The sequence below is a fragment of the Prionailurus bengalensis genome, chromosome D4 (assembly GCF_016509475.1).
Source record: "Prionailurus bengalensis isolate Pbe53 chromosome D4, Fcat_Pben_1.1_paternal_pri, whole genome shotgun sequence".
NCBI classification, from domain to species: domain Eukaryota; kingdom Metazoa; phylum Chordata; class Mammalia; order Carnivora; family Felidae; genus Prionailurus; species Prionailurus bengalensis.
The window spans coordinates 55,492,428-55,519,464 of NC_057359.1; the positions used below are offsets into that span (position 1 = coordinate 55,492,428).

Here is a 27,037-nt window from a genome sequence, read left to right on the forward strand (position 1 = left end):
AATGAATTCTTGCCATTTGCAACTACATGGATGGATCTAGAGGGTATTGTGCTAAGCAAAATTAGAGAAACAAAAATATCATATGACTTCACTCATATGAGGACTTTAAGATACAAAACAGATGAACACAAGGGAAGGGAAGCAAAAATAGTATAAAAATAGGGAGGGAAACAAAACATAAAAGACTCTTAAATATGGAGAACAAACAGAGGGCTACTGGAGGGGCTGTGGGAGGGGGATGGGCTAAATGGGTAAGAGGCATTAAGGAATCTACCCCTGAAATCATTGTTGTACTATATGCTAACTAACTTGGATGTAAATTTTAAAAATTAAATTAAAAAAAAAAAGAAAGAAAAGAAATCTGCCTAACAGGCTGGGGAAAGGAAAGGTGGTGGAAACCAAAAACAACACAAAACAAAACCAAAAAAACAAAACCAAAAAAAAAAAAAAAAAAAAAAAAAGAGAGAGAGAGAGACTGTTTGCAAACAATATAAAGGAGCAATATCCATAATATTAAAAGGTCCTACAAACATATTTTTAAAACTAATAGAAAAATGGGTAAAAATATTAACAAGTAATTTACAGAAGAAATACAAATGGCCAAAGAACACCTAAGAGTTGGTTCAACATCATCAGTAATCAAAGGAACTAATTAAAACAAGGTATCACTTTTGCCCATCATATTGGCAAATGTAAAAAGATTGTTAACTGGCATAGATGTGGGGAACAGGTGCTTCTCAAACACTGTTGATGAGAACCAATTGGAAGGCAATTTGACACCATCTATGAAAATGTTACAAGTACATGGCCTTTAGATCATGTACTTTAAATCAATAAATAACCTAGATTTCCACCTTAAGACACTGGAAAACAGCAAACTAAACCTAAAGCAAGCAGAAGGAACAAAATAATAAAGATGAGAGCAGAAATTAATGAACTAGAGAACAGAAAAACAATAGAGAAAATCAGTGAACCAACAGTTGGTTCCTTGAAAAGATCAACAAAAATGACATCCTTCTGGCTAGAAGAAAGAAAGAAAGAAAGAAAGAAAGAAAGAAAGAAAGAAAGAAAGAAAGAAAGAAAGAAAGAAAAAAAGAAAGAAAGAACGAACTCAAATTACCAAAATCAGCAATAAAAAAGGAAACACCACTACCAACCTTATAGAAACAAAAAGGATTCCAAGGGAGTATTGTGAACAACGGTATGTCAACAAATTAGGTAGCTTAGATGAAGTGAACAAATTCCTGGGAAGGCACAAACTACCAAACCTGACTCAAGAATAAACAGAAAATCTGAATAGACATGTAGCAAGTAATTGAATTAGTAATCAAATAGCATCCCACAAAGAAACACCCAGGCTCAGATGGCCTCACTTGTCAATTCTACCAGATATTTAAAGAAGAATTAATAGAAATCCTTTGCAAATCCTCTACAAATTGGAAGAGGAGGGAACACTTCCCTGCTCATTCTATGAGGCAGTACTTCCTTGACACCAAAATCTGACAAAGGCATCACAATAAAGAAAACTACAAATCATTTATTTGTTAATTATACTTTAATGAAGCTGGAAAAAAAAATCCCAACAGCTACAGATAAGTATTTCTTACTGTCTCTTTTACAAGACAGGCTATCTACAGCCTCTAAGTTTTTCTAATAACACACCAAGCACAGGTCACTGGGCACCCCAGCCTGAGCCCAGCACCCACCTCCCAACCACAACACATGTCTTCTCACCTCCTGAGACTCTACCAAACACCCAATACTCCCTCCAGCTCCTCTTCCTGACCATTCAACTATTTGTACTCCATGAAGTTCTCTCCCCAGGACACTGACTGACAATGTCCACTTGGAGAAGGGAAGGCTATGAATCGCCACAGAATCCTGGCACGCCTGACACATAGCAACCCCCACTGCAAGTTCCGCAGTGTTGTGGATTCAACAAGAGGGAGGCTTCCTTGTGGACTGGGGTAGGTCTCCACTAAACCCTGGTTCCAGGCTAAACCCTGTCCCTAAATTATGGTTACAGCCTCACACCTCTCCCTTATCCTCTTAACTCTGCCCCAGGGTAGATGGACAAAAACAAAGACAAAACTGCATTTGGAGGAAATTTTACTCTGCCTCCTACTAGGCTGAGTGTAAGCCTTCTGCACCCAAGAGAATGGGGTTAGGCATTGAACAAAAGACAAGAGTACTGATATCACCACATACCTCATCTCATTCAATCCTCTCATCCACTCTTGGAGGTAGGAATTATTGCCCCCATTTTACACAGGAGGAAAGTACTGCTCTGGGTCCCCCAGGAACAACATGCTGGACAGCAGCTCTAGCCTGACTATAAACAGCCCCGGGGAGTACCTTGTTAAATCACAGCTGATTACCATGAGATGTAGCACAAGAGGACAAGGGTGGTTACAACATGAGAGGAGGAACAGTCACAAGTTGAATGCACCCCATCTGCTTAATCTATAAACCGCTGATAACTGAAATCGCTGGCTCTAAGGTCATTCTACTACTTCTGGAAGTCAGCAGACTCCTGTTTATCTATAAAAGAGGCATGTGCGTGGAGGGGGAGTGGGGGGGCATAGGAGCAGAACTGGCAATTTATAGTTATTGATCAATTTATTTTTACCCAATATAATTTAAGTCTTTCTTCCTTTGGGCCTCATTCCTAGATCCCATAAACCAAGTCTGTCAGACTGGAGTTGATCCATATGGGTTAAATGGTCAGCTGCCCAGACTAGCCAGTCAGAACCTATCATGGTTTCTGTGGATGGCTGCATGTGGTATTCCCAGACATCAACCCACAAAGTTTTAGGTCAACACCATTTTTAAGCCAGGCTTTTAAAGCCAGAGCCTGTCCCCCATTCTATAGATTTAGCTCCACAGACATAGGAAGAAGGAGTTTCTTACCTTGTGTAAATCAACTCTTTGGCAAAGAAGGTACATGAGGTGCTCAAAGAGCCATCAGTAAGGCCCTTATGGATACACCTCAACAGGAACTGCCCAGACGCAATGGCTTACAGGAAAAGCCTCATGTCCAGGATGGCCACAGTGCCCTACACAGGCCACTTAAGACAGACAGACACACACACACACACACACACACACACACACACACACACACACAAGCTGAGAGTATAGATATAAGACTCCAGATAAATCTGACTCTCTTGGTATCCATATTCTTTAAAAGCCAATATCCCTAGCCCAGGAATTTGCGATTTAGGGCCTGTGGATTATTCCAACCCTTCTGGAAAGCAAGGTGGCAATGTGAACCAATGTCCTAAAAGTGTCTATGTCCTCTGGCCTAAGAATTCCTAAGAATTTATCCCATGGAGTTAATTCAACTGAAGCAAAGAGCTCAACACAAGCGAAAATATTCAGGATTATCTATGATTAAAAAAAAAAAAAAAAAGACTATCTATAATGGAGAAACCTGGAATGTTGAATGCTAAGGGAATATCCATAAGAATTTTAGATAGCAGCTTGAAAAGATAATAAGGATAATTACAAATAACCTAACAGTTTAAGATAGCATTGAATGAAATGAGCAGAACAGTTTTATACTACCATTACAACAGAGTTAAGTATGTATGTATTTCAGTGTCCAACTTCAGCTCAGGTCATGATCTCAGCGTTAGTGAGTATGAGCCCTGCGTTGGGCTCTGTGCTGACAGTGTGGAATATGCTTTGGATTATCTGTCTCCCTTTCTTTCTGCCCCTCTCCTCCTTGTGCACACATGCGCTCTCTCTCAAAACTAAAATAAAAACATAATAAACAAACAAACAAATAAAAAGCAATGGCAGGTTTTGTTACAGTGGTAGACACATGTTTGATTACAATGGTAGGTAGTAGAATTATAGTTTGTTGTTTTTTTTAAGGTTTATTTATTTTGAGAGAGAGTGTGAGCACATGTGAGCAGGGAGGGGACAGAAAGAGAATCCTAAGCAGGCCCTGCACTGTCACCACAGAACCAGATGTGGTGCTCAAACTCACAAAGCATGAGATCATGACCTGAGCTGAAATCAAGAGTTGGACACTTAACTGAGCCACCCAGGCACCCCGAATTATAGTTTTTTAAACATCTGATGTGGTGATATATTTTCAACTAAAAAAAAATTTTTTTTTAAAAGGAAGAAATCCTACAAAGCAAAAACCAAAATCTTCAGAAATAACTGTTAGTGCTACCAATAATAAATAACACACTCAGAGCTTACTCAGTGTTAGGCACTGTTTTAGGTCCTTTCATGCCTCCTACCTGAACTTCCCCAGCATCCATGAGGTAGACACTATTATCACCCCCATTTTATAGGCAAGAACACAGAGGCACCGAAAGGGTAATAACAGCTTTCCCATATCACACAGCTAGCCAGAGTGATGGAAAGAAACATTCTCTATGCCACTTCAAAGGTCATTCATCTGCTAAAATGTTTGTGCCTGCTTCGAGACGACAAAATCCACAGCAGAAGTCTCACCCCAAGAGCCTGAAATGGGCAGTAGGTAGTGAGCTTCACAGGTTATTTCAGAGGCTTTTCATGTTGCAAATATGACCAGGATTTCCCACCATACCAACCTAGACTTCAGAAGGACGAGCACTTGAAGACCACTCAAACTTCAGAAAGGGAAAGAGGGACCGACAGAGTTGGGACTTGCCCAAGATGATGTAATGACTTAGAAGAACCAGAACTCGAAATTCTCACGCCAGTGGTCTTTGAGGCTTTGCCCCTCTCCCCTGCAGACCACGACCTCCTCTTTCTGTATCTCTCTCTCCCTTTACCTTCTTTCCTTTGGTCCCCTCGGTCTAGCTATCCTCAGCTTTCCCTTGTCCAGTAAGGTCCCTACTATACTAGCTTCTCTGTCTTTCATTATCTTCCATTCACTCTGCCTCCACTTCCAGTCCTCTCCCGCCCTGCAGGTGACTGCAGCAGCTGGCATTTCAGCTACGGTGTTCTTCCCATGTGGCCTAACAGCAGCCAGAGGAAATTACAGGCCACATTTAGCAGTAGACCCCTGCCCTTCCCAACCAGGGAGGCTGTTCAAACACATTGGGAGAGACAGAGATGCTAAAAATCAGTGTTGGAAGAGAGGCCCCTCATTTTGACTCTGGACCTAGCCCAGATCATCCATCTGGTTCCCTGCACCTCCTCGGTGCCCTGAGGGCCCTCATGCTTCCTCTGTCTGACTACACAGTTTTTCCCAGGTCTGTCCACCACGGAGTAAGGACCAGCCTTTGTTTATGTCTGTCTCCCATGCCTAACGTAATGTAGTTACCAATAAAGGCTCGCTGCATGAGCAAACCAGTCTTCATTTACTCTCTTTCTTAGGGCCCTTCCTGACTTGGCGTGAATACCCAGGTCTACCCATTCTCAGCCAGGCAGGCTTCCTTTGGTGCTCATCTGAATGCCAGAAGCCACCTAACACCTCAACACCAAGTCGCCAAGCTCCTATAATGCAAATACCAGTTTCCCAGGGTCCACCCTCCACTTGGGGAGGCCTTTCCTGTTTTTTCAAGCGGGCGGTGGTGGTGTCCTGAAACAACCAACACCGATCTGCCGTTTCAGGATGTCAAAGGCAAAAGGATATTATGCAAAACAGAAAGAAATGTTTAAAGAAAATTTTAAAAGCACTTTTAGAATGTACCCTGTCAGGGGGCCAGGCAATTATTGCACCCCCCACCAGGGACCCTCCCCATAACCTCCAGACCCATGTGGTGGGACAGGAAGGAACCTGACCTCATACCATACTGGTCATGCTGGTGGGACATGACCCCGCCTCTTCCCTCAGCACAGCCTCCCCCTGAATCCCCAGGCTCTGTGCCAAATAACCCCTGGCAGATTCCCAAATCCAAAGTGTCCCCTGGAAGAGGAAAATGTAGATGCAGTGAGGGCAATCAAAGTGGAATAACTTCAAAGTGGAATGACACCTTGGGAAGAGACTGGCATACTGGCCTGAGACTGGATTGCTCAAACCACCTGAACAAGTTCCAACTGAGCGCCAGGCTTTACTGGTCTCTGAGGCTTCTCTCAAAAGCAATTCCTGGAAACTTGCAGGTTCTCACTTTGTGGCCCCTCCCCAGATCTCAGAACTGCCTGGAGGTGGGAGAGCTGTGTTGTTTGTTTCAGAGTTCGATTTGCTGACTTGTTCCCACAAGCTCTGTGGAAACAGTCACAAGTCAGTCATGTCAACTGCACTGGGTTAGCTAGCTGGTGTTTCCACGGCCTCAGTGCCACAGTCCACGTAAGCCTAGCCCAGGGACCTGGCTGCTAAGGAGACAAATGGAGAAGTTACTGAGAAAGCAGACTCCTGGGGCATCACCCCCACCGCTTCTGTTGACAACAGATTTCTGCTCAGTCTGATCCCAAGAGTCTGTCCTGCAGCTTGGCCCTTTGCCCCTGCCCCAGGCACTTCCTGCACCTAGTTTCCTTTTTAATCAGAATTCTAGACACATCCCTCATTCAGCAATAAATGATACTCCTCTGCCAGCGCTAAGCAAACCTGTAATTCTCAATGGGTCTATCTTTTTTAGTAAGAATGGTTTTAAAACATAGCCCTTCTCAGAAAGCATTCACCCTTTCCCCCCCCCCCTTTTTGGAAAACCCTACTATTGAAAAAATCCAAAAAGTGTAGTGCTTTATGTCCGAGCCTCAGAGGGCCACCAAGAAAAACAAAAACTACATGTGTGTTCAACAACAACTAAATGATGAAAGAAAGTTATAGCATATTCAGCTGACAGAATGACACAGCTTTTGTGGTTTTTAAAGTTGTAGGACTGAACTCGTAAGAAAGAATCTTAAGTGACAAATGCTGGACACCAGGCTATCTATATCTAAACATACCAATCTATGTGTTCATCTGTAAAGACAGTAACTATATTCTTATCATATGTACAAGAAAAAAGACTAACAGAAGATGTGCTTACATGTCTCCTCTAGGTAATAGGAATACAAGTGTGCTTTTCTACCTCTTTTAACTTTTCAAGTTATTTTCAATAAGCCTGCATTACTTTTTGCAAAGAAGACGAAGAGATCGTGCGCTCCTCAAAAAAATACAGAGAAAAGCAAAGACCCACAGCCCTAGACTGCCGTGTTTCAGGGAGGCGAATCCTTCCCTCTCTCTGGGCTTTGCGAGGGGCTTTAGAAAGTGGCAGGGGGAAAGGGAAGCAGCTACAGAACACACCCAGACCAGACATTAAAATCACTGCCAAAGAATTTAGCAACAGCCAATTATGTATCTCCTGGCCTTCATTTGTGTAGGGAAGGGGCGGGCTGAGGCCAGGCTGGAAAGTGGAACCTGAAACACTGAGCGTGTGACTCAGCCCTTCTGCCTTCTAAGGACGAATCCCTTTAGGCCACGTCCACCCAGAACCAGCTCCCAACCAGACCCTGACCCCTGATCCTAAGCCACCGCAACCTTCGAACCTGGAGGTTCTGACCTTTACAACAGGATCTGCAATCTCTCCCTGAGCTCGTGACCTGTGTAGGCCCAGTTAAACACAGAGACCCCCATAACTGGGGCCTTTACAATCATAGTCACAGTCCAGCTCGCAGGAACTCTCACAATCCCATGCCTTGTCAAATCCCCCAGGAGTCAGGGTCTGGCTGGCTGACCTCACTGGCCAGACCACCCTGGGCAGTGCCAGAGCCAAGTGTAAAATGGCCATAGTGCCAGGCCTCAAGGGATTTAAGCCACAAAGGCGGACCACTTGTCCTCAAACAAACGGATTGCCCTTAACTGGATAAGAATAACTGGAATTTCCAGATAGATATGGATTCAAGTAGAATTCCAGTCTCTGCTTCTTGTCGGGAGCAGGCAGGGAACACTGAATAGTGAAGATGGGACAGGAGGCACTGGGTCTACGAGCAGGGGAGAAATCACCAGGTTTGAGTTGGCCACAGGACAACTGGGCCCCTTTCATACACACCCAGAGCCCAGTTAAGCCCAAAGGGGATGAGCTTCCCAGACCTGCCCCCAAAGCCTGGAAGATCCCCAGGGTGAAGTCTATGGAAAGGTGGGGACTGCCTGAGCATGAACTGTCCCATTGTTCCCAACCCATAAATTAGTCTAGTCTCAGCCTAGAAATCCCTATCCTGCTGCTACCCAAAGACCATATGGTTGCTGTTGTATCATTACAGTCATTATAAAGCAGCAAGGTACAGATTACTCAGCCAAGCTAATTTGAGGCTACAGAAATTAGAGGAACTTTTCAACACAATCAAAACCAGGACTGAAGAACTCTGATATCAACTCTGGGTTTCTGAATAAGAGAAAGAAAGAAGGAAGGAAGGAAGGAAGGAAAGGAGGGATGGATAGGAGAGAGAGAGAGACTATAACACACACACACACACACACACACACACACACACACACAATTTAGTTTCTCTAAATGACATCAGCAAAATTTAATTATGCCTCCTCTGCTTGGACTATGAGTTCCTAAAGAAGAGGCATTTTGTCATATTCCTCTTTGCGGCACTAGTACCCAGCAAAGATCAGGCACATTGTTGCAAGTGAATGAAGTTACCAGATGCTTTAGCCATTGAGGATGTCCATGCAAGCTGCTACATAAGACCTTTCAGGTGGACACAGACACACCTAGAGAGAGAGGGTCCTCCCAAATTCCAGATGTTAGCCTGCTCTGAGCCCCTGCACTAGGTATCTACAGGGCAATAACCTCAAGGAAGAGCACTATGCTGGGAAGCAGAATACCTGAGTTCCAGCCCCAGCTGGCCATTCCTGGCTGTGTGGCCTGAGACGACACCCTTGCCCTCTAGCACAATGAGGGATGGGGCCAGAGAACTAGACAGTCCCATCCTGGGATGCTGTGGGTCCAAGATGCTCCGGATGAAATCCAATCCCACATCTGGCTCTTGCTCCCCATGCCCCAAGGAACATCCATGCTTGCTCAGAGTCTGGGACAGATTGCCACAGTCAGGAATCACTTCACCCACCATCAGGCTGAATGGAAGAAAGTGAGCCAAACAGTCATAGAGGGTGTTTCATAATCTCGGATTGTCAGACAAGAAGGTGTATCTGTCAATTTGTCAGTAAATTATTTTCCCCAGGAAAAACAACAGGAAAAAAACTGTTTTAAAGTACTAGTTACCTAATCTGACAAAGCTTAAAGATCTAGACACAGGAGAGGCTCCCCATGCCTCCCCCAACCCTGAGGATGAGGCTCCAAGACTCATCTCCAAAGGGGAGAGAGAGCCCTTTCCCAAGCCGAGGCCAGAACAGATGTCCTCAAAGTACATTCTGTCCTGGGCAGCCTGCTCGTGTCCACATGTGTGCATATGGGAGGGGGACAGCATGCTGGTGGAAAAACACCTGAGAGCTGAGAGCCCAGCAGAGACTCAGAAAGTGCTTTGTCTTCCCAAGGGTGCAAGCCATGGCAGGGGCTTGGCTGACAGCCCCCACAAAAGCTGGGGAAACTGGCTCATGGATAAGTGTTCTCCCAGGGCCCTGGCTATCTACAGTAGCTGTTTGCTGGCCCAGGGGCCCACAACTCTCTGGTGCCCACCTCTAGATCACAGTCCTCGTCTGAACAAAGAAAGAGAATCTCTTCACAGCACAAAGGGCAGGGGAAGTCTCTGGGTTTAAGCAGTCCTTTACTCACCCCCCACACCCCATACACCCTTGACAAGACTGTACCAGGTGTACCAGGCTCCAACTGAGCCCCCAGGTCAGCCCGGCCTTCTCTAACCAGTCCAACCTAAAGTATTGCCCACTCCCACCCAGCCCCTCTCTGGGCTGACAGTGCCAGTGCCAGTACAAGTCAAGTCACACTGAGCTGCCACCAAATCTGAGCAGAGATGAATATCCCAGGAAAAGGAAAAGGCAAGACCACTCCTCTTCCCAGGTTGACTACATCTCAGGCAAACACCCAGGCAGCCAGGAAAGGGCGCCACATGACCGTGTTCAGTGGATTAGATGCTGCTCAGCCAGAGGGCCAAGAGGACAGTGCCTGGAGTTCTGAACTGTCTGAGAGAACTCCCTGGGGAACTTGTAAGAGTCCCCAGGAAAGGCCTACCTTCCCCCTTCAGTCCCTACTCCTGAAGGCCTCACACTAGCCCATGGGGGACCCTGAAGTAGGGCTTACAATGGCTCTAAACTCTACAATCTGCCTTATGTCACACAGATAGTGTAGACAGGATTCAAACCCAAGTCTCTCTGAAGTCTGTCTCAAGGCTCTGACAACCCACGACAGATCAAACAGTCACTCATCAAGCCCAGTCTGATGCCTGGCTCCTCCGGGAAAGAGCATGCCCATTACCCTCCATGTTCCAGACAGGAGCTTATCATAGCGTATGGCCCAGACCCCTGGACAACAGAAAGTAAAGCCAAGTCATGGAAAGAAACTGCAAGTAGTGAAAAGGCCGCAGTTCTAAACCCCACGGATGCTTTCTCCCATCAACCTCAAAACCGCCCACAAGGGCTTTGGTTGACACCTGCCCAGATGAACAGATGGGCTCAACTCCCCTGACCCACACACTCCGAGAGACCTTCAGCTTCCTCAAGGCCCCCTCCCAGCCAGGAGCCCTCACTCCAAGAGCTGCACCCAACCACTCAAACCTAAGGGCTCAATTAAAATGAAGAAAAACCCTCTGTCTTCACTTTGTGGGACCTCCGTAGCAGCTGCCCAAACATCATGGTCCCATATGTGTCACGCTAAGGCAGCCAAGCTAGAGAAGGCCCAGGGCCTCTCTCCTCACCCTCCAAACGTTATCTCTCAGGAAGTCCCTTCAAACCACCAATTCAAAGTTCAGCTCAGAAATACCAGTAACTGGTCACCAATCACTAGCAACACCATTAGAAAACAAAACAAAGCAGAGATACAGCACCACAGGCTCTCCAGCTTCATGAAGAAGACTTCATACCTCAAACACCAATCTAATGAACATTGGAGTACTTTAATTTGCTAGTTTCTTTTTTTCTGAATAAATGTCTGGGCAACAATTAAAACCAAAAAAGACAAAACCTGGCCTCTCTGGGTTCTGAGGATTTCTTCTCTCTCCTCCCCCTTCTCTCTGCTATTCAGAGCCTTCTATCTCCACGGGAGTCTGAGAAAATGGAACTTCAAGTCCCAAGTCCTATTTGCCGTGTACTTAATGTACGCAATCTCATTTATGTTCTAAAAATAACCCTGTGAGTTAATCACCAACAACCTCATTTTACATATAAGAAAGAGATTCTGAGAAACTCTCTAAGATGCGTGAGGCCAGACACTTAGCAGCGGGGCAAATATTCAACTTTATTTTATAGAACTAGTCTCCTTCCCAGAGGGAAGTCCAATTGAGTCCAAAGGGACTCAATTTTCTGTTTACAAAAAAAAAAAAAAAAAATCCCCTTACTTCCACAATTCATGTCTGACCAATTCCAAGAGCTTCCCCCCAAACTTGATACGAAAATACTGAAGTAATCATTGGAGAAATTGAGCAAGAACATGTAGGAGGCCTTCTCTGCCAGGGCTTTGCGGGAAGGTGACAGAGTTCCTTTTGGCAGGATGCCTGCCCTGCTGCCAGGGCCCCTCACTCAGAGCAACAAATAAACCCTGGCATTAAAAATGAGCAGCCACCTGTATGATAATCTTGGGAACAACCTGTGGCTGCCTTGGGCCTGACTGCCTGTGGATTACAGACCAAGGAAAGGTTCCCCCCCACTGCCTCCAACAGGCACGGGCTCAGACTCCTCCTGATGTGAGTAATGCAAACCCACCCACTCAAACTCCCAGTATATGCTGAAACACAGGCTGGTGGCCACATTTCCAATTATCTGGGCAAGATACCTGAGACTCTGAGCTGCTTCCTGGAAGGGACAATTCGGTGTGAACTAGTTTATAGTTTAGCTCTCCAGCCCCTATGGTACACACACTGTACTCCTACAAACACCCTCAGCCCTTAAGAGTGCTAGTTCACTTAGGTTTTGGGAACCTACAGGGGCAGGAAGCAGGGTAGGAAGGCCCCAGGGCAGGGATCTACATAAAGGAGGAACTTAACATAATAGCAACAATTTACTAAGGGTTTGCCTTCATTAATGTAAACCCTTGTTTATATTGTCTCATCTAGCCTTCCAAAACAAACCTGACTTAGGTACCATTTATCTTCCAGAAACCAGAGGTTAAAGAGCAAGTCACTCGTCCTAATGCTCAGGAAAAGTTAACCCACACTCAGAGGAGAGTATTTCTATGGGAAGACAACGTATGTGAGCTGGATGTGAAATGGGAGGGCAACTTCCTTCCCCACTGGAGGCCTCATCATCAGTTTCCTAAACTGGAGTGGGTTACTCTGAGCTGCCTCTTGGTCCTTACCAGACTTGGCAGGGCGAAGGCTGCTCCATGCCCGAAGCAAACTCAAACTCCAAAACTTCTTGAGGCACGGGCCAGAGCAAGGAAGTCTCCATGGCCTTCTCTGCTTCTGGGAACAGAGGGGCCTGCAGCTTCCTTGTACCACCCCCGCCCCAGCCTTCCACGTAAATCCAAAAAAATCTCGCCTCCCACCCTCTCCCTACATCCAGCCCGGAACCTCTGTTTGGGACTAGGAACTCCGATCCGGAACTGGGGGGCTGAATATCCTGGAAGAGGGCATGGGCGAACGTCCAGGGGACCCTGTCGGGGAAATTCGGGAAAGTCCCCGAGTCCTTACCGAGCAGCGGGGACTCCTCAGGGCATGCGAGCAGCGACAGCACTGTGGTAGAGGGCACTGGGGCCGAAGTCAAGTTGCTTGCGGGGCCGGGGCCGGGGTGAGAGTCCGCGTCTGGGCTGGAGTCGCGACCCGAGCGCAGCTCGGAGGAAGCGTCCAAAAGCGGCAGCGGCGGGGCCCCTCGGGGTCGGAGCTCCGCGGAAGGCTGCTCGATGGCGGCGGCGCCGTTTGAGCCGCCCTGCAGCGGTGTAGGGACTCCCACCAGCTGAGGCAGGCGGTTCAAGTCGCGGCCGGCCAGGTAGTAGACCAGGGTGACGCCAAGATGCAGCGCGCAGACCGCCACGAGCAGGCGGCAGGCCCGCTGCAGGGACGCGCCCGGCATCGCCGCGCTGCCGCCCAGGAGCGGCTCCGGAAACCTCATCTTCCCGCCGCCGCTTTAAGAGGCGGGTGGGCTACCGCGGGGGGGAGGGGGGCGGCCCGCCCGCGGGCCGCCGGCCAGGCGCTGCCCGACCACGGCTCTTGGGGGAGGGGCTGGAGGGGAGGCAGGGGAGCGCGGCGCCGGGTGGCAGGCGGCGGAACGCCGAGACTCCGACCAGCGCGGCCGCCCAGCGACTAGAAGTGCGCCCGAGGCGCGGGCGGGGGCGGGGGCGGGGCGGTCGGTTGGAGCGGGGTTTTCGGGACTGGAGCAGGGGGGCGGGGCCTCTGGGGCGGAGCCGCGGTGCGCGGGCGGGGACTCGGGAGGCGGGGCGCTGCAGGGGGCGGGGCCGTCTCCAAGTGCGGCTGGCTGCCCCGGGGCGCGGCGCTGAGCGGTCGGGTTCCCACACCGCCCTCCTCCGGAGCCCTTGCCCTATGTCTTCGGTTGCTACCCAGCCGCGCCGCCGCCTCCTCCTCCTCTTACTCACCCCTCCTCCTCCTCCTGGCTGCCCTCCAGAGGCGCCACCACTTCCTGCGGTGCTGAAGGGCTGGGGTACGGGCCTGGGCCTACACGCGGTGGCGCAGAGAGACGCTGGTTGCTGATTTGATGGGTGGGGGGACGCGGCGGCGTTCCGGCCCGGGGCTCGGTAGGCCTGGTGGGTCCGGAAGAGGGACGGAAAAGAGTTGTCCAAGAAACGGGCTTCGACGCCGGGCGGGAGGTGGAACAGCTGAGGAGGGATTCTCTGGGACGTTCGGTACCCCTCCCTTGGCGGGGCTAGGCCCCTCTACCAATGTAAGGGCCCAGCAAGAAGGCGCGGCTCACCCTCGCCCCGTGGAGGAGACAGTGCACAAGTCTCCGCTTGTCTGGCTAACTCACCTGCAGCCCAGCCTAGGGCAGAGGCCCACCCAGCTTGGTTTTGGGTGTGTGGAGTGCCTCCTCTACGTGCATCCTGCCCCGAGAGGATGTGTGCTTTGAGCAGGAGAGTGGCAAGAAGCCTCAGTAACTCCCATGCTGGCAAACAGATCAGCCAGCTTTGTTTATATAGTCTGTGTGAACCCAGACACAATCCCATGAAGTAGGAATTGCTCCCATTTTACAGATAAAGAGTTAAAGGCTTGGATGTGAGGGCTATCTGGCTGCGACATCTGTCACCCCATTGATCGCCAGGGTTGATTCGGCTGATCTGGCTGGCTAGGAGGGTGTCCCCTTCCTCCCTCTGCTCCAGGTGCATCCCTCCGGAATCTGTGGTCTTGGTCGAAAAGGACAACCTTCCCACTACCTTCCCGGATAGAGGATCGGCCTTCCATCAAGGGTATAGGAGTAGCTGCCCTCCTCTCCAAACAAGCTCTGGATGTCCATTTATAGGAGAATGTAGGGTGGTCAAGCTTCCAAAACTCCAGATACATTCAAATGAGGCACAGCACGTGGCAGTTTGTATTTATTTAAAAAAAAAAAAAAAAAAAAAAAAGGGGCGCCTGGGTGGCGCAGTCGGTTGGGCGTCCGACTTCGGCCAGGTCACGATCTCGCGGTCCATGAGTTCGAGCCCCACGTCGGGCTCTGGGCTGATGGCTCAGAGCCTGGAGCCTGTTTCCGATTCTGTGTCTCCCTCTCTCTTTGCCCCTCCCCCGTTCATGCTCTGTCTCTCTCTGTCCCAAAAATAAAATAAAACGTTGAAAAAAAAATTTAAAAAAAAATTGCTCAGGATTAGGCCTTGGCTGGGAAAAAAAAAAAGTTAAAGGCTCAAGAAGGCTAAAAACTTGCTTAAGGGGACGTCTGGGTGGGTCAGTCGGTTAAGCATCTGACTTGATTTCAGCTCAGGTCATGATCCCACGGTTTGTGAGATCCAACCCTGCTTCCTGGCTCTGCTGACAGCACAAAGCCTACTTGGGATTCTCTCTCTGGCCCTCCCCTGTGTGCACTCTCTCTCTCAAAATAAATAAACTTAAAAAAAAACTTGCCTAAGATCCCACAGCTGGTGAGGGACAGAGTCAGAATTCTGTTTTCAAAACCTTTATACACCACACATTTAACCCTTGTTGATTTGCAGGTAAGGGCTGGAGGCTATCGGGGTGATAGGCCTAGGCACTGAAGTTGTGTGGCTCAAATTTGACTCAGAGGCCACTCCTCAGGCACACCTGATGCCTGAGTGAGCAGGGGCACCTGACCCCTGAGAAAGACCCATGAGAGTGCTATCATTTATGTGGATGGAGAGGGTGACAGCTCTGGCAACCAACTCTAAAGTGGAGGGAATGATAGCAAGAGCTAGCATAGATTGAGAGTTTACTATATGCCAGTCAAACACAAGCCTAACTGCTTTATATGCATTGTCTCAATCCTAACAACACTTTGAAGTAGGTACTTGTTCCTGTCTCCATTTCACAGCTGAGAAAACTGAGGCTCAGGAGTTCACTCTTGGTTGTGATTATACAGGATACTTTCTTCACTTGCCTTTCTGGACACCAGGCTTTCCTGATCTTCATCACTTCACTGGTCACTCCTCTGTCTCCCTTGTGGGCTTCTCCTCCTCTTCACCCATTGTTGAAGGCCCCAGGCCACTGTCTATGATGCTCTTTTCTGTCAGTACTGAATCCCTAGAAGTGATTTATAACATCTGTATGCTAATAACCACAAAATTTCTGTCTTCCCCAGCTGTTGAAAGCCTCAGAACATGGCACATGATACTCTTTTCTGTCTACACACTCCCTAGGAGTAATTTATAATAATTGTTTGCTGATAACTGCAACATTTCTATCTCCAGCCTAGATCTTCAGACTGATTTTCAAGTGCCTCAAACCAGTATCTCAAACTCAATACATCCTGCCCTCAATAACCTACTCCTTATACTCCACTCTCATTCTTATCTACGTCAGGGAATGGCACCATTGCTCATCCAGTTCCTCAAGCCCAAAACCTAAAAGGTATCCTTGATGTGCCTCTCTTACACTCAAACGCCATTTCCAATCCCTTGGCAAGTTTTGTCAGTGCTACCTTTAAATCATCAGAATTAACCACTTATTAATTCTGTTGCAACTATCTTGGACCAAGCCACCATCATCTTGGCCTGGGTTATATGGTAGCCTCCTAATTGGTCACCCTGCTTTCACCTTCTCCGTGCCCCCCTCCACAGTCTGTTCTCCAAACAGCATTTAGGAAGATCTTTGTAAGCATCAATCAGGTCATGCCATTTTTCAGAATGAAATCCAAATATGTAGGAGCCCTATCTAATTGGTTCCTAGCTCTCCTCCCCACCCACATCTATCACTCCCTACCTGCTCTACCTGCTTTAGCCACACTAACCTAATTGCTGTTCTCTTATTTTCCTTATTTTTTCCTGCCTCAGGGCCTTTATACTTTCTATTCACTTAGTCTTAAATAGTCTTCCCCCATATTTCATTCAGATTTCTCAAATGTCACCTTAAGAAAGAGGTCTTTTTAGGGCGCCTGGGTGGCGCAGTCGGTTAAGCGTCCGACTTCAGCCAGGTCACGATCTCGCGGTCCGTGAGTTTGAGCCCCGCGTCGGGCTCTGGGCTGATGGCTCGGAGCTTGGAGCCTGTTTCCAATTCTGTGTCTCCCTCTCTCTCTGCCCCTCCCCCGTTCATGCTCTGTCTCTCTCTGTCCCAAAAATAAATAAACGTTGAAAAAAAAAATTTAAAAAAAGAAAGAGGTCTTTTTAGACTACCATATGTGGAATAGTTCCAAACATACTTATCCTGCATGATTTTTTTCAGAGCATGTATCACTACCCAGCACTATATATTTATTTATTGTTGTCTGTCTCCCTTATTAGACGATGGGCTCCATGAATGCAGGAACTTTCATTTGCTACTGTATCCTCAGCTCCTGGAACTGAACTGGCACTTAGTTGACACTTAGTAAATATTTGTTAAAATACCTAATAAATGAGGGGCACCTAGGTGGCTCAGTCAGTTAAGCATCCGACTCTTGATTTCAGCTCAGGTCATGATCTCACGGTTCATGAGTTCAAACCCTGTGTCGGGCTCCACGCTGACAGCGCAGAGCCTGCTTGGGATTGTCTGTCTCCCTGTCGCTCTGCCCCTCCCCAGCGTGTGCACGTGTGCTCTCTCTCTCTCTCTCTCTCTCAAAAATAATTAATTTTAAAAAACTGTTAAATGAATGCTTATGATCATCTTGATTATGTGGGAAGGGGATAAGAACTATTGTTGTTATTTTATTTATTTGTTTGTTTGTTTGTTTGTTGCTAAATTATTTGAAACACGTAAGTTAAGAGCTGTTCACCAGGGAGCTGCTGAAGGTGAAGCTGACCCCAACAGCCTATGCCTAGAGGAAAATGCCTGACCAATGAGTGAGGAGGGTTATAACAGACCCCATCTGAAAAATGAGAAGGGAAAATGAAGATATGTCTTCCTTGTGTCCAGATGATGGGCAGGAGACAGGACTGAGGGGAGGTTAGGGGGTCACAGAACTATCCCAGGACCCTCTCTGTGGCCAGGAAGCAAGGAAACTGCTAACTATCTATTCCTTGGGAGCATGCAGAGCCCACAAGGTTCCCACCAGCTTTATCAGCACCCCCACCCCCATCTAGAGGTGCCTAGAATTGGTAAATTTTTTGCTTCAGAAAGGTCCAGAGACCAGAAACCTTCAGAACAATATTGTCCAGCTGTCCAAACATGAACTGGTATTGCAGACAGACCCAAGACAACTTTCTCCAGCCCTTTCCACTTTCACCTTTGTCAGGTTGAAAACTAATCCCATCAGAGGAGATACCGGAAGAGGAAGTTGCAGTGCTGACTGGCCAAAAACTGGAATCTGGGTTTTGTAGTTTGCCTGTTGAGTGTTGATCTGCCCAGAATTACCCACCTCCCCACTTTTCCCCGCAGGCTGCCTTCACCTGGTTAGTGACATTTCCTCTACCCTTTCACAGCACCCTTATCTGCACCTGTCAGTTTACATTTCTCTTTTACCTTAGTAGATCAGAAGGACATAGAATAGTGCCTGGCACACAGTAGACAGTTGTTTCAGTCATCCAGATCTGCATAAGATATTACCCCAAAACTTAGTGTCTTCAAACTAACCATTTCTATCTCACAGTTGTTCTGCTTCACATGGTGTCATCTGGGGCACTGGCAGAGTCAAAAGTCCCCAAATGATTTCACTCACACTGGCAGTTTGTGTAGGCTAGAGGCTGACTGAGAATGATCGTGGGTCAGGGGCCTTGGCTCTTCTCCATTTGGACCTCTCCATAAAGGCCTCTCACATGGCTGCTCGGGTTTCCTCACAAAATGAAAGGTACATTCTAAGAAGGAGCATTTCAAGACAAGGTAAGAAGATGTAGACCCCTTAAGGCCCAGCCTTAAGCATCACTTCTGTGGATATTTTACGTAAAACAACTTACTGAGCAGTCCAGATTGAAGGGGAGTAGATGTCTCCTCTTCTGGGTGGGTGGACAAGTAAAGAATCGGCAGCCATCTTTTTTTTTTTTTAACGTTTTATTTATTTTTGAGAAAGAGAGAGATACAGAGCTCGAGCAGGGGAGGGGCAGAGAGTGGGAGACACAGAATCCGAAGCAGGCTCCAGGCTCTGCACTGTCAACACAGAGCCCAATGTAGGGCTCAAACTCACGGACCACGAGACCATGACCAGAGCCAAAGCCAGACACTTAACCCAATTAGGCACCCCGGCAGCTACCTATTTTTTAATCCACTGTAGTTTTCCCAGTGGCCACAAATTATTTAGGAAAAATTTGAGCATGAAAATAAATATTGATAGAAACAGTTAACAGCCAATTGAACAAAATAAGAAACCATGTGTTCATACTGAATAAAGAAATGAACATTTGATGAGTAACAAGATATTTACATAATTTCAAAGTACCTCCTCCACAATATGCTTACAATTTCAATGGGAAACATTAGAAAAATCCAAATTTTAAAACATTCTTGAAAATAACTATCTTGACCTCTTAAAAAAATGTCAAGTTCATGATAGTAAATGAAAAACTGGGGAACTTTTCCCCCACTGAAGGAGACTAAAGAGACATGATGACCAAATGCAACACTGTGATTCTGAAGTGGATCCTTCTGCTATAAAATATTTTGGGGATGACCAGTGAAACTTGAAAGCAGACTAAGGATAAGGATAGTATTGTATCGATGTTAATTTCCTAATTTTGATGGTTGCATTGTGGTTATGTTCGAAATATGCATATAATATTTATGGGGTGGGGTGCCTGGGTGGCTAAATCCGTTAAGCATCTGACTTTGGCTCAGGTCATGATCATAGTTCATGAGTTTGAGCCATACACTGGGCTCTCTGCTGTCAGCTCAGAGCCCACTTTGGATCCTCTGGCTCCCTCTCTCCCTCCTCTTTCTCTGCCTCTCTCTCTCTCTCTCTCTCTCTCTCTCAAAAATAAATAAACATTTAAAAAATTTTATAAAAATGAAAGAGATAAAGAAGGAAATAGGGGCACCTGGATGGCTCATCGGTTAAATGTCCAACTCTTTTTTTTTTTTTTAATTTTTTTTTTCAACGTTTATTTATTTTTGGGACAGAGAGAGACAGAGCATGAACACGGGAGGGGCAGAGAGACAGGGAGACACAGAGTCGGAAATAGGCTCCAGGCTCTGAGCCATTAGCCCAGAGCCCGACGCCGGGCTCGAACTCACAGACCGCGAGATCGTGACCTGGCTGAAGTCGGACGCCTAACCGACTGCGCCACCCAGGCGCCCCAAATGTCCAACTCTTAATTTTTTTTTTCCAACTCTTAATTTCAGCTCAAGTTATGATCTCACAATTTGTAAGATAGAGCCCTGTGTCAGCCTCTACAGGTTCTGTGGGCTCAGTGTGGAGTCTGCTTGGGATTCTCTCTCTCCCTCTCTCTCTGCTCCTCCCCCACTTGTTCTCTCTCTCTCTCTCTCTCTCTCTCTCTCTCTCTCTCTCTCTCCCCCCCCAAATAAATAAATAAATATAAGAAAGAAAGAAAGAAAGAAAGAAAGAAAGAAAGAAAGAAAGAAAGGAAGGAAGGAAGGAAGGAATAATAGGCATTGGTCCTTAGGAAATCTGAGATCCAATCATGTATGTCACCAATTCCCCCTTCTCCAGAGTCAGGGAATGTGATACCTATCATTTCCACTGTTCTTCATACTTTGTGGTTGATTTCCTTCCCTGTCCTGATCATTTTTTGACCAGGTCCAGTCTGCCTATTTCCTTCATGAAAGACTAGTGCTCAGGACTGGTTGTGGCGTTCTAGCTGGGGTCCAAGTGACAGAACAGAGAAGGATAATCAGTTGCCTTCATAGTTCCAAGTATCAGATTTTCATTGATGCCTTCTAACACAACATTCACTTTTTGATGTCCATGTGAAACTAAGAGACAGGGCTGAAGACAGAATCCTAGAAGACTGGAAACACCCTACAAGTTGACTTGGATCCTTTAAATGCAGTCACTGTGCCAACCAGGGTTTTTGACTGCAAAACAGTAATTACACCACTTCTCTGCCATGGCCACCGCTGCCAGCGAATACTCAGCACCACCACTTCAAGACTGCTCAAGCTGCTGCTGCTGTTGCCATGAACACTTCCCACACTATCCTTGCCTCTTAGCATCATCCCCTAAAAGTCAAAGTCCTTGGTCCAATTCACACACTTGAGTCCTAGCTGCCAGGAAGTGAAAAGGAGAATCTTCTTTCTGCTTCCATGGTGGAAGCCAGGGAACTACAACCCTCCAATATTATATTATTATTAGAAAATTATTCCAGGGCGCCTGGGTGGCTCAGTCAGTTAAGCATCTGGCTTCGGCTCAGGTCATGGTATATGGTATATGAGTTCAAGCCCAGCATCAGGCTCTCTGCTATCAGCCAAGAGCCCACTTGGGATCCTCTGTCTCCCTCTCTCTCTCTGCCCCCTCCCATTCGTGCATGCTCACGCTCTCTCTCCCTCTCTCAGCAATAAGTAAACATTTTTTAAAATATTAAAAAAAGAAAATTATTCCAAAATAAGGGATTGTACGCTGAGTAGACAAATAAAATGACAAAGATTCACTCCAGTCATTCAGCAGGTTACTCTTCCTCTTGATGGTACTATCATTCAACCCATTTTTCTCATTTTACCTACAAGAATATCATGGCAGAGATTGTTAAAGTCCCTGCTGAAGATCCAATTTGCCAACAATCAGTTACAGCTCTGTGATCTATCAGTTCAGGGACCCGTCATAAAAGGAAATTTGATTGCCCTTGCCTTGACTTGTTCTGGGAGATCTCTACTTCCCTTATATCTTTAAAAACCAATTTTGGGGGTGCCTGGGTGGCTCAGTTGGTTAAGCATCCAACTTCAGCTCAGGTCATGATCTCATGGTTTGTGAGTTCCAGCCCCGCGTCAGGCTCTGTGCTGACAGCTCAGAGCCTGTAGCCTGCTTCGGATTCTGTGTCTCCTTCTCTCACTGCCCCTCCCCCACTTGTGCTCTGTTTCTGTCTCTCAAAAATAAATGTAAAAAAAATTTTTTTTAATTAAAAAAATCAATTTTGGGGTAAAAGTATAGTTTGCAGGGTCAACTTGTTCTCTTTGTAATGGACAGGTGTTAATTTTGTTTACTCTTTATTCATTCATCTTTATGGTAAGAGGAGGTCCATTCTTACTGTGTGGTTGGGGTAGCCTAACCTCAAAACTCAGATACCATATAATTAATTGAGATAGGGCTCCTAGGTGGACTCATATTGGCCAATCAGAGCACTGTTTCCCTCTGGCCACAGTAATTGGCTCAACAATTGACACATGATCCAAGGAGGCCAAGAAGCAAAGAACCCATCTTCCCTCAGGACTTCTGATTGAGAAATATGGACAAACACTGAGAAAAAAATCTCTTTCGTTCCTCTCGGGTGACCAGCTTGGAGTTGCCAAGGGTATAATATTAGTTTTCTAAGATTCTGTAACAAATTGCCAAATGTTCAGTGGCTTAAAACCAAAGAGCTTCATTCTCTCACAGCTATGGAAGCTAGAAATCTGAAATTAGGAGGTTAGTAGAGCCATCCTCCTTCTGAAATCTCTAGGAAAGAATCTTTCCTTGACTCTTCTTGCTCCCGGTGGCTCCCAGCAACCACAGTGTTCATTGCCTTTTAGCTGCATCACTCCAATCTGCCTCCATGTTCACATGGCCTTCTCTGTGTGTATGTTTCTCTCCTGTCAGTGTGTCCTCTCCTCTTCTTACTAGGACACCAATCACTGGAAATAGGGCCCACTCTAATCCAGTATGACCTCATCTTGACTTAACTAATTGCATCTGCAAAGACCTATTTCCAAACAAGATTTATTCTGAGGGAAGACATGAATTTCAAGGGTTCCCTATTTAACCCCCTACAGCTATCAAGTGGAAAGAGCCTGCTTGAGAATTAAACCAACATGGAGTCATGGGGTATGTGTCCTAGTATGGCCGTATCTGGCCCTGTACTGATCAATTATGTGAACTGGCGAATCTCCCCCTCTTTGCCTTAAGTCATCTTGAAGTGACAGAAAGAAACTGACTACCACCCCTACTTTTGTAAAATTAGAAAGTCATTTGCACATGACCCATGTTCCAAACTTCTCCCATCCTCCAAAAATCTCTGACAGGGATTGTGCAATCCCACTTGGAGGTGGAATGGATTTACTTCATTTACTTCATTTGGCCAGGAAACAAATTTATGTTGAGCAGCTAGACGATTTCTTATAAAGCATCCCACCATTATTCCTTGCTTTTAATTTTTATTATGGAAAATTTCAAAAATACACAAAAGTGGGGAGAATAGTATAATGAACCTCAATGTTTCTATCACCCCATGTTTGCTTCATCTACACCTCCAACTTCCCTCCACCTCCTGCAGGATTACTTCAAAACTCAGATACTATATAAGTAATTTATCCTCTTCAACCACTATTCTAAGTTTTAAATCCCCTCATTACTGTATTCGAAGACTTTTGTGCCTTGCAAGACTAAACAAGGCACTTTGGACATAGCGTCCACCAGAGTCTGCTGAATGGAGTCCCTACCCTCAGAATTTCCAATCTATTAGGAGAGATAAGACAGGAAGCCCCTCCAGTACTTATCAAACTTTAGTGTACACCATCTGGGGAGATGTTAAAATTCAGAAGCTACTCAAATATTTGTGAGGGGGTGGGAAATATGTGGGAGGGGGTGGGGAATTCTGCAGTTCTAATAAAGACTACAATGCTGCTGGTCTGTCAAAGGAGAAAAGACAGGGTACTGTATAAGGTAGGGGTGACAGGTCACCAGGCTTAAGAACTGTCTTTTGAATACCACAGTTACTCAAACTAATTTTTACAATATTTCAGAGTGAGAAGAACACTGAACCAAGCACTGAGGGATCCAGAGAGGAAATTTTATAAACTCTGGGAAGGGAAGGCACAGTTACCTGTCAGTTTCAGAAATCTATAGGATAGTTAGAGTGTGAAAGTGGCTAGCCAGCTCATGGTGACTCTTTTTTCAAAAAACTTTACCCTCCTGGGACTGGTCCTCCATATCCATTTTTGTACTGCTTGAACCCACCCACCAGCCATAGCTGATTGGACCAAGGGTGAGCATCTGACCCAAGCTGGGTCAATCAGAGGGTCTCTCCTGAGAATTTGGATCTGAGATTCAGGACAGTCAGTCAGACCCTAGATATGGCTGGAATTGAAATTATGTAAATATTCCACCTTCTGCCAATATACAGAGAAGCAAAGAAAACTGAGAGAATGAAACTGACCATAAAGAGGACCTAGAAATGAAGAGAGCACTACCTACATTCCTTAGGCTTCTTGCCCCGTTCTCATCCCTCCTGAGGCCTAATAGCATTTCTGTGCCCCAGAACCCAATCTCCCTATATTGAAATCTTCCAGATATTGCATGAGTGAGTTTTAGATCTCTGCAACCAAAGAGACTGACAAACAGACAATGTCATATAACAAGTGAGGACAAAGCCAGAGAGGGAGAAGGGTTAAGAGCTGCTGGATTTAGGAATGCAGGTCAGTGTGGGTTTACCAGACAGCTGGGCAGATGAGAGGTCATTTCTGGCCAAAACGAAGTCTCAGGAACCAGAAAAGAAACTTCTTCCCTGCAGGCAGTAGGCTGGGCCCTGCCTCTGGCTTCCTTTGAGGCCACCAGGTTCATGTTGTCTGCCTGCCTGTCTGCCACTTCTCACCTGGGAATTTGCCCCAGCCTTCCTGACTGTGTTAGGACGGGCCCTACCAGAAGGCACCTTGTTTCCACTAAGCTCTAAGAGCTGTGGCGTTCCTGCTCTAGAGCCACCTGACAGTATCATCTGCTCCTCCCAGGGATCTGGGGAGAGCTGCTGCCAGTTGGTTGTTATTCTGCCCATCTTCCTCATCAGCAGGCCACTCTGTGAGTCTCCAGCCTATGAGGTATGAGGAGTTTAGTCCACAGGTGGGCCCTGAAGTCTGTGGCAATGATCCAAGCCCAGCCCTTTTGTTACAGTTGGATGGTCAACTTATTCCCGTTGGCTCAGGACTGTCCCATGTCCCAGGACCCCTCTCAGTTCTGGAAAAACTGGGAGAGTCCTCAATGGAAACCTGCCTTAGCATTGTCCTTGGAAGGGCTCATCCCAGGTCTGGTGACTCTAGACCTCCAAACCCAGCCTCCTCAGTATCCCCACACAATTGGAATTTCTAAACTGCTTTCTGAAACCATTGCATCTTACACCTGTTGACCACACAGCAAATTAAACGCACAGATACTCAAGCCTCCCATTCACTAATTGGCTGATCTTGGGTTAGTTATCTAAACTCTCAGTGCCTCACTGAAAAGTGGTACCAATAATACTACACCTGCCTCATTGTGTTGTTGTGAGAAAAGTGAGAATAGTGCCTGACTGTATGAAAGCTGGCAATTACTGTCATGCCCCTACCCTGATCTAGTCATTGCCTCCTCCCACTAAGGAGACCCTCACTCCCGGACACGCTTCACAGTCCCAGTGGCATGGCACAGACCCAGGCCTAATGGGATGACCCAGGCTGCCTTCAGAGGTGTCACCTAGTCCTCCTCTCCCTGGGCTCTGAGATTGAGCCTTGGAGCAGGGCCCGGTTTCTCTCATTTCCAGGCACAGTCCCTAAAGGGGAATGCTCATGGGGCCCATTAGAAGGACCTAACAGAAAGAGATCAGCAAAGGACTTCAATGGCTTGGCCAGCCCTCTTGTGTGGATAGAGGATCCCCCTGTCTCTGGTCCCCTGCTATGGTGGCCAGTCTAGTCCCTCAACCTGCTTTCTCAGCAGCCATGCTCTCACACCTGTCAGAAATGAGAAGTCCAGAAATAAGAGATTCTGGGCCAGGAAGGACACCTCCTAAGAACTCTGCAAACAGCTACAGAATGCCTTGAGGGCATTGTGTGTGTGCACAGTGGGAGAAGTATAGGAAGTCCTTGCAGCCAGCTATTATCACATGACCATTGACTACTGGAGGTGAGGTCTGTCTGCCCACAAAGGTACCTGACCCATGTTGATTTCTTCCCCCTGTTCACCATGGGAAGTGTGTGCACCAACGCAGGCTTTGTATGTCACAATGAAAGCAAATGCCAAAGCCCTGGTGCCGGGTTTCAGCCCCTCTAAGAGAAAACCCCAGGAGTACATGGAGGTCTTACCACCTCCTCTTGGGCCAGCCACACCAGGCCAGCTCTCAAAGGCTTCTTGTGACTGTCCTTTCTCTCATCTTTCCTCACTGTGATAAATGTCCTGGGATTAGCCCTTCTGTGTTTATTGGATGAGCAATTTGTGTCTGTCTGAAAAGCTACATCTGAATAACGTTTGGCACGAGCTGAAGAAATGTGAGCCTCTGTGTTCCCCTCCAGCCAGCTCTCTGGAGCCAGCCCGTCTCCTGCCAACAGGGTTAGACAGCTCTGCTGCTGGGTCAGCAGCCTAAACATGTTTGTAGGTGGGGAGAGGGGGTTGGCAGGAGGGTGAGGAAAGTGCCTGCGGTGAGACCAGAAACCCAGAAGGACAGAGGAGTAGAGCAGCTTTAGAAAATCCACCAAGTGTTCTGGAGGCCCTGTAATAATTTGGAGACATCACAGATGTGATGCCCATGGTGATCACCCAGGTCTGGGGACAGGAAAATAAGGACCCCCATGCAGCTCAGGACAAAGGGTGATTACCTGGGCCCAGAGTCCCAGAGGTGAACTGCAGCAAAGGAGATTCAAAGGAGTCCAGTGGGTAGCACGAGGAGCCCAGATTTAGAAGGTTAATTAGTGTTGGGCTTTTAAGGTTTGTGTGGAGTGGGGCCAGGTGTGGAGTGTTAGGATGTAGTGAGGCTGTTGAAACACTTCCTGACTCAGGGCACCTGGGTGGTCAGTCAGTTGGGTGTCGATTTCCACTCAGGTCATGATCCCAGGGTTGTGGGATCGAGCACACCGTCAGGCTCCATACTGAGAGTGGAGCCTGCTTAGGATTCTCTCTCTCTCTCTCTCTCTCTCTCTCTCTCTCTCTGCCCCCTCCCCCACTTGCACACGCACACTCTCTTTCTCTCTCTTTCTAAAATAAATAAAAACAAAAATAAAAAATATTTCCTGTTCAGGTCCTGGCACTGGGGAGGACAGCTTGCAGCAATGGCCATCAGGCAACATAGTTATGAGGTGCTGAGGAGTATAGACAAAGAAGGAATTGGGTGGGTGTGTTAACAACTTCTGCCACCCCTCCTCCTCCAGCAGCCTCTGCTGTCCTCCCTCCATATTCCTCTGCTCTTCCCTTAGGGTGCACATCACTGGTCCCACATGTCCTGTGACTCAGCTCTCAGTCTTTCCTCCACCAGCACCTCACTCTCCCCAAGTGAGTGATCAGACTGAAGACAGGACACCATGTGTGTGCCCCTAACAGTGAGCATAGAACTGGCCACCAAGGAGGCATCAAAAATGGTTTGAGTAAAGGAATGAAAGTGAGGCTGGGACTTCAGATTTCAGTGGTCACAGACTCACAAGAAGATAGCAAATGACAGGTCAGGCAGAAGTAACAATGCAGGAAATTGGTTCATGA

General features: G+C 47.0%; 1 protein-coding gene across 3 annotated transcripts in view; it reads right to left on the reverse strand.

Annotated features, from left to right (window-relative positions):
- B4GALT1 (beta-1,4-galactosyltransferase 1) overlaps positions 1 to 13,310 on the reverse strand; it is a 54,972-nt gene extending 41,662 nt beyond the window's left edge. Inside the window, exon 1 of one of the 3 annotated variants that reach the window (XM_043566732.1) lies at positions 12,640 to 13,310. In XM_043566732.1, coding sequence (XP_043422667.1) covers positions 12,640 to 13,057 — 418 coding nt within the window. In that variant the 5' untranslated portion in view covers positions 13,058 to 13,310. The remainder of the gene's footprint in view (positions 1 to 12,639) is intronic. The other 2 variants (XM_043566733.1, XM_043566734.1) reach the window with 2 other exon arrangements.
- Positions 13,311 to 27,037: the final 13,727 nt, after the last annotated feature.